The 7,715-nt window shown below is 47.6% G+C and overlaps 1 protein-coding gene across 1 annotated transcript; it reads right to left on the reverse strand.

Moving 5' to 3' along the window:
* Window positions 1-1,480: 1,480 nt before the first annotated feature.
* Window positions 1,481-5,275, reverse strand: MPZL2 (myelin protein zero-like 2). The gene is made up of 5 exons (XM_009329522.1): window positions 5,221-5,275; window positions 2,906-3,072; window positions 2,390-2,600; window positions 1,994-2,138; window positions 1,481-1,541 (listed from the first exon to the last, which is right to left on the reverse strand). Exons 1-5 carry the CDS (start codon window positions 5,273-5,275, stop codon window positions 1,481-1,483), a joined length of 639 nt encoding a protein of 212 aa, XP_009327797.1.
* Window positions 5,276-7,715: the final 2,440 nt, after the last annotated feature.

Here is a 7,715-nt window from a genome sequence, read left to right on the forward strand (position 1 = left end):
AGCATGACGGCAGGGGGACAGCACACTGCCAGAGCATGACGGCAGCGGGACAGCACGCTACCAGAGCATCGCCCGCTCAGGGCAGCCTCTGAGCTTGAACCGCAGCAGCCGCTGCCAGCCAGAGTTTCGAGGTGCCTGCAGCGGTGCGTGTAAGGCCACTGAGCGGAGGAAAGAAGCGTCCCGCCTGGCAGCGGTGCGCTCCCTCAGAGGGAAGGGGGGGGGAGCGGGGCTGGAGAGCCGAGGGGAAAGGAGGTCAGCATTCGGATGTGCCGGCAGAGCGGGAGTGGGAAAAGGAGGGGAGCTGCCGAAGCGCTTGGCCACGCGCTGCACAGCAGCAGGCAGTTACAAAGCCTACTGAAGCTGCAAGAGGTCGATATGAAAAACACACCCACTGGTAAACGTTATCCCCAATAAGAAACAGCATACATTCCGAACTATAACAGGTCCCATTTAAAGTAGCAAAGAGATTAAAAGTACGTTGTAGCAACTGGCTGCTCCTCTGATCCCTCACGTAGTCAGTCTTCCTTTTCGTGATGTCAAAGAGGATTTTGAGGGAGGAAAAACAGGGCAACACAAATGCACCTTGCAATTTTTAAGGTGCAAGAGTGCATCTGCTCAGACACTTTGAAAATCTCTGTGCGGTCAGATATCTTGGCATTTTGTTCAAATCTTTTGGCATTTTTTCATCTTCAGAGCAGCCTTCTTCACGTTCTGCAGGTGTGAAGATTAAGGAAAGTTCCTTGTTCATGGGGCAAGTTCCTCCTGCTTTGCTTCAATGAAGGAAATTTACAACTTATGTTAATGTCATCCTCTTTCCTTGCAAGAATTTCAGGTTGAGCAGGGATACCACACTCGCAGCACGAGGCGTCTGTAATTCAGCTTGGTTCTAACATCCGAAATTACAAGCTTTCACCATCTGCTTTAGAAGTACCTAAGAAGAAAGATTATAGAAAAACAAAACAGATTCATTACTCAGGGTTATTGTTGAAAACAAAAACAGGAAAGGCAACTGCTGACCTTAGAAATTGAGTGGGTAACAATTCTGCTGAAATGTTTCAGCAAAGCCAGCAAATCTGGAAATAGTTTCAGTCTTCCTGTAGCAATTGTAAAACAATAAAGATTAAATGAATCAAAAAGCAGATTCAAAACTGGTAAAAAGAAATTAATTCATTCCTCTTTATCCACAAAGCAGGCATGTCACGGAAAGCAGCAACAACAGCTTTCCTACGCTAGGGTGGAGAAATCTCTTCTTCAGTCAAGAAGCAGTTCTGTCTCCACGGCCTGTTCAGTTGTCGGTCTCTCTGAAGGCTCCTCAAGAGCAAAGTGTGTCTGCGGTCTCAGTTGTTTCTGTTTATGGCTACCATGGCCGTAGAATTGAAATACCTAAGTGAAACTGTCTTAGAAAGTCTGCAGTAACGCTGAGGCAGTAATTAGAGAATGTTTCAATGCATACCTGCATTGTATATACCACCAAAGACCTTTAGTCTTCTAATGGACTGGCTTCCTTTTCTTCTCTAATCTTCAGAGTCTCCTTTTCTCTACTGTTACGAAAAAAAAGGGGGAAAAAAAAGCCCAAATCAGCATCAGATGTTCTGAGCAGCAGTCACCTTCTGAGTTACATATAACATACATAACACATAAAAAGAAGTGATAAGATAATAGGCATGCTACATGCATGGTGACCACAGTGTCAGGTTCACGGAGGAAAGAACAGAGTGATCATCTGCCAACTACCACCCCAACAGCTGGATCCTTCTCTGAGTGAGGAGCCACTGTGAAGGGCAAGAGCAAAATGAGGACTCCAAAGCTTGTTCATCCTGGGGCTCTGTTCTGACTGCAAGTAAGCAGCCAATTACTGCTAATTGTGCTGGCAGTTTTGCATTACAGACGCTTAGCGTAGGGTCCAAGCCAATGATTCAGAATAGCTACGAAGATATATTTGACAAGCTTTCCCAGAAGCCTTTCTCTCTCTCTCTCTCTCCTCTGTCCTTACAGTTCAGTGTCTGCCACCTCGATCCTCTTCTCTTGTGCTTTCTTCCGATGGTGTCGGCAGATAATCACAACTATCACCACAATGATCATCAGAACACAAGCAGACCCAATGGCCACCGCCAGGAAGTGGATTTCTGAGAAATGCACTGCGTGGAGAGAAACAGATAAATGAACAAGAGGGACACACAGAGGGCTCTTGGTATGAGGCTGGGGACTTGTATCCGTGAATATAACCTTTCCTCAGGCTCCTTTTTTCCTTGTATCCATTAACTACCCTCATGCTTTCTCTTTATAATCCCTTTTCTTCCATATATTTTCCCAAACATGGAGGAAGACCTGCCAATGCTTCACACAGGCTAAATTCACATGACCTCTGGTGGGGTTCTTGGCCTCTCACCTTTCTGCACAACTCTGAGTCGCACTTCGCCAATTGTGCCATCAACATCTGGTGGGTTCTTCACCTGGCAGGTGAACGTCCCGTTGTCAGTGGGCTGCAAATTCCAGATAACGATGGAAACATCATTACGCTCAATATTCCCATCCCAGGTGATTCGCTCTTTAAACCGTCCAGCAGACAGCTTGTAGGGCTCCTTCAGGTAATAAAATACCTACAAGAAAGAGAGGAAGCTGTCATTCCTATGCACTGTGCAGTCTTTGTGATAGAAGGAGCACGTGAAAGTGAAATGGCACTGGCTGAGGCACATGGCCTAAGCTGAGGAGAGCTGTGTTGGCCCAGTGGCTCTCGGCTGAACTCTGAGGCCGTTTCAAACAATAGCGCCTTGTGCGTTTCAGCTGTGCTTGCCCATACCCACACCCGGAATTTTTGCAGTCACTGGGCTTACCCAGTGCTGGGCCTTGGGACTGGTTTGTTTTGGGCTCCATCAGTGGAATGGAGCATAAAGGTCTCACTCACTGGCTCGTGAGAGCTCAGGTCCTCGGGCTGGAAGTTCCAGGTCACTGACAGGTGCTGGCTAATAGGGCTGCTGCTGGAAAAGGTGCATTTTAACCGCAGGTTAGTGCCGTTCACAGCATCCACCTCCTTGGAAGTGTGAACTTCCACAGCTGCCGCAGGCCACAGTGCTGCAGGGAAAACAGCAGGGATTAGAGGTAAAGAAAGTCTAGGAATAAGCTCATGACTTTTCCTTATCTGCGTTTAGTCTATGCAGGAGCCTGCCTTGTCTATCCCTGTCAATGGTTAACCTGGCAGTCACAAGCACACAGATGTAATTACTGGGGGAGGTGATGCCGTGGATGCAGAATCCAAGAGATCCCCTGTGCTTCATGGATTTTGTCAGTTGATGTGCAAGCTGCACAGTGCTTCTTACAAGGGAGTTTGCATTCATCTGAACTGCTGGTACAGTGCTTTCTTTGTAGTTTAGTGCCTGCACAGTTAAACACTTACAGATCTGATAACTGGTTGAGAAACGACCGCTGAGAAGGACGTGCCTATAGGGACAATAGACTTTGGTTTTGGGGGAAATGTCTCTCTTCACGCATGAGCAAACTTGACATCTAGGAGGTGCAATGCTGTTGTAAATGCCACCCCTCCTTAAATGTACGCTCGCTCCTGACTGGCACTAAAGAAACCGTATAACTTCTCATGTGCTTGTCCTGGTTGCGTTTTCACAAGTGATTACACTCTACTGCACTCAATTCCCCGAGCAGAATTCTTCAGGAAAGCAATCCTGCCCTTTCAAGTAGGACTGCTGAGCCCCAATAAACAATTGCTAGTTCCCATGCTAGAACTTTCCTTTATACACTTTGTGTTATCAGCCTGAGTGTCATGCCCACCACGGTGAAAACTGCTCTTACTGATGTAAGAAGTGCCTGTTAGACAGTAAATAGCCCAGCTGGACAACAATAGTCAAATATAGTCAGGCTGAGGAACTCTACAGGAAATCCTCAAGGTAAATCCGTAAGCATTCGTGTGTCAAAGCAATATTCTCTCTCAACCAAACCACCAGAGCTGCCGCTTTAACAATAAGTTAACATCGCTAACTCCATGCTACCCTGAAAGAGAGACAATCAGCAAGAGAGAGAGCATCAAGGCACAGAACGAAGAAAAATGAAAAACAGGGTAACCAAAGGGTTGCTGGTGAAGATGCCTCTCACGCGTGAGCCCTAGCTGTCCTCTGGCTTGCCCTGCCACTGCAGACAGAGCTCAATTGCTCTGGCAGATTGTGCTACCAAAATGGTGGTGCTGCAAGTTCTCGCTTTTTCGCCCGCAATCGCTGTGTTGCTTGCCTGACTGCTGTAGCTCTCTGAGTTAGCGGGTTAGTTTCCGCAAAACAGCAGTGCTGAGCTAAACATCTTGCTGCTGCTGAAAGGGACAGTCCTCCCTGCTCCTGACCATGCGCTCCCATTAGTTTCTTTTTCCTCACTGGTCAAACTAACCCAGCAGAAAAAGAGAATATTAATAATTTCCTGTCACTTTAGGAAGATGAGTTAACTCACCCCAGTGTGATTCAAGCAAAAAAAAGCTTGTCTGGGGTTGTAAAATATGGCTTCATAACAAAGACAATCGATACATTTCCTGTATTTGAAAATAATTTACAACCAAAGACTTCCTTGCCAAATAATTTCTTTTCTCAAAGGAGAAAATATTTGCCAAGACATTGAAGGTGTTCACATTTGAAAACCTTCTTTGGCAGGCATCGTGTTTCTCATCCAAAGATTCGGTGTCTTTTAAACGCCTTTAAAAGAACAACTGTGGGAAATAAGTGTAAAATACTTTTTTAAAGACAGATTACCGAGCATATCCGTGTGCTGATGCATTTGGGAAAGGAGGGCGCGGTGTTCTTAGATTCCAGCTATATTGATATAAACCACTGAAAATTCAAGCGAGTTTGTTGTCGGTCTGGAATCGTTGCTGTGTAAAGGATCTAAACCCAGTGCTGCTTAACAATCTCTGATTGTCTAGTAACAAAGATAGTGAGAAAAACATCTAGGAGTAAAGTCCAGATTCCTGGCAGGAGAGGAAAAGATGTGTAACCAGAGCTCAGAATGCGATCACTGTTCTTCTTCCGCTTGAACACACCTAAACCTGTTTGTCGAAGAAAATCACTTTGTGTCAGTTGCAGTGAACCCCGGACCCAAAGAATCACAGCAGTCCACAACAAGTATCTGAGACTCCTGTAAAGTCGCTGCCTTAATGACGACGATAATTAAGGGATCAGAAGAGGAAAGTCCAGATGGCAACTGAGGCCAGACAGTACCAGGTTTCCTTACCTCGGAGCTGTACCCCAAGGAAGAGCACAGCACCCAGCCAGCTGGGGCCGTCCATCGGGAAGACAAATCCGTACTCCGCAGGTTGAGCAGTGCCAGAAGGAGAAATTCGTTTCAGGTCCTTGATAACCGGATGAAAGATGAGTTTCTCAAAGCCTTCTCAGCACAGAGGAGCAAATTCCTTTCTCTCCGCTTGACCTGCAAGGCAATGTGAGTACTCCTTCCTGCTTGAGTCAGAGAGCACTCCCTGTCCTTGCACTGAAAGGCAAGGTGCGCCCAGCACAGCTCACTTCTCTGTGTACAACAGGGAGATTTTCAAGGTAAGATTAATTTCTTCTGCCTCCCATATTCCTTTGCTCTTTTGTGTTGCAATCATCCCTCCTCCCAGCTTCCACCTGAAACCACTCCCCTCTTGTGGGAGGTAATTTTGCTCCTAAAAGAAAGTTTGCCCGAAGGTGTTTACAGATAGCCTGAAGGAATGAGGGCCATTTGTTTGGCAAAAACCTGCAAACAATCCAAAAAAGCAACCCAAAACAGCCTGCGGCAGCAGTGTGGGCACACATCCAGAGGATGGAAATGTCCTACTGAAACACAGATACCTACAGTAAAATGAAGGGATCATCATAATGTTACTTGGTTGCAGCCATCCCGCAGAACTGGGAGAACGCGTTAGCTGCTGCTTGTAAAGTCCTTGGAAAAGTCAAAAGACAATTACATTGGACATCAGTCCAGGCCGGTGGTGGTCCAGGCACAGCTGGGGGAACGCCACCGTGCTTAACAAGCAGCGCAAGGTACCGGAGAAACTCAGTGCGACACAGAATGTTTTCCCGCTGGCACGTGGCAGTTGTGAGAGCATCAGACTGAGTTGTGCATGTGTGTTGGCGCGACAAGGATGTTTGCATTTGAAGACCATAAACCACTTTAACAGCAGAACCTGCTGCTGGCTGTGGCTGTGTTTGTGTCTGGTCCGTGGTATAGTTCCAAGAAGTTATCCCAGGTTATGAGCTTTCGTTGTGACTGATGCTAATTTTCCTTGCAGCGGTGCCAAGGCAGGGACGGGGAGGATGCCCTAACCTCTGGGTGTTTCGACGGGCTCCCTTCAGCTCAGAGCTAAGGAGCGGAGTGAGGGCACTCTTGCTGTGCAGCAGTGTGGGCTCCGGTTGGGATGTTTTGGATTACCTGGGACACACTGAGAGGATGTCAGAACTGACCAGAACAAGGTTTTGGTGGAAAGAGGGCAGCAGCAGGACTGTCAGACTTCCTGCTAATGAGCAACCATGTGGACATCTCTCCTCCCATTTGCTGTTGTAACATCCTTGCGGCAATTTCTGAGGAGAATACTGAATTTATTTTTAACTTTTAAACGTCAAGTTTCAAATTTGGCAATGTAAAAAAGCACTGAGGCCATCATTCTCATGGATTGCCCACAGAACAGCGCCGAGAATCTTGTCTCTGCTAACATGTCTCTGCTAATAGCTCTGAGATACCAGACATCTCTGTTTTCATGGGAATAATTTGGCCCTGTGTTAACCCTTCATCACTGCGTCTCCCCAGACTTCCACTCAGTTACTGTTCCAAAACGTCATCTCCATTTCTTGCATTGCCACTATAAATATTTATTAGGCTGGGGTTGTTGTTTGTTTGTTTGTTTTGCAAACAGGGGATGCGTTTGCCTTTTCAGATTTTGTTTCAAGTATGTGTAAGGCAGTGCTCAGCAGTCAGTTTGCTGCCACCTCCTGAGATTGTCTTCCTGCACAGCAGCAACTTCTTCTCCTCAGGCAGCCCATGCAGGCTCCGGTAGGACAAGCGTGTTTCTTGCTGTAACAACTGCCCTTTGGCCACTCTGGCCGTGTAGCAACACTACTGGCTCTCACTTAAGACCGCATCGGTGTGGCGCACAGGACTGGGAAGAGGGTCTGTTCCAGTCTTCACTTGCAGACTTTTACTAATCTTCAAAATCTTGTTCCAAAACGTGCTGGCTCCAACTGTCGAGAGAAGGCCACGTCCCTGGCACCCTTACTAGTAACATAAATTCTCTCGTTTTTCCTTTTGAAATGGAAATAAGTAAAAGACCTGACAGCTAAAAAGAGCACCTCAGGAAATGAAATAAGGCCCCACAACATCGTCATTAGCCATGTCATTAAATGGCGGCTCTTGGGAAGGAGCGAGAAGCCGGTTCCATCCTTCCAGGCATCTGGAAAGGAGCCCCTCGAGATGTGTGCGGCAGGTGCAGAAACGCCGTGCGCCCTTGCGGAAGGAGGGAGCCTCGGCCGGCTTTGCAATGTCCGCTTTGGACACGTGCCCTCAGGTCCCCCACGATTCTCACGACGGCATGAGCAGCTCTGCCACCTCCGTAGGCTTCGGGCCGAGGGAAGCGGAAAGGCAGCGCCTTCCCACTTCGTCCACGCCAGCATCCCCGCTGGAAGCAAGGCTTGGAAAGGCGCCCGCCCCGCTCCCGTGGAGGCCTGGCGGCCTCTGCCTGCCTCGAGTGCAAGTCT

Source organism: Pygoscelis adeliae, unplaced genomic scaffold (genome assembly GCF_000699105.1).
Source record: "Pygoscelis adeliae isolate BGI_AS28 unplaced genomic scaffold, ASM69910v1 Scaffold268, whole genome shotgun sequence".
Lineage (NCBI taxonomy): Eukaryota > Metazoa > Chordata > Aves > Sphenisciformes > Spheniscidae > Pygoscelis > Pygoscelis adeliae.

What these genes read in the sequence shown, in the direction of transcription:
- MPZL2 (XM_009329522.1), bottom strand. Translation starts at nt 5,275, where the DNA reads ATGGACGGCCCCAGCTGGCTGGGTGCTGTGCTCTTCCTTGGGGTACAG. An exon ending in CCTTGGGGTACAGCTCCGAG is followed by an intron (nt 3,073 to 5,220) that starts GTAAGGAAACCT and finishes TTTTCCCTGCAG; the next exon opens with CACTGTGGCCTGCGGCAGCT. An exon ending in GAGGTGGCAGACACTGAACT is followed by an intron (nt 1,542 to 1,993) that starts GTAAGGACAGAG and finishes TTTTCGTAACAG; the next exon opens with TAGAGAAAAGGAGACTCTGA.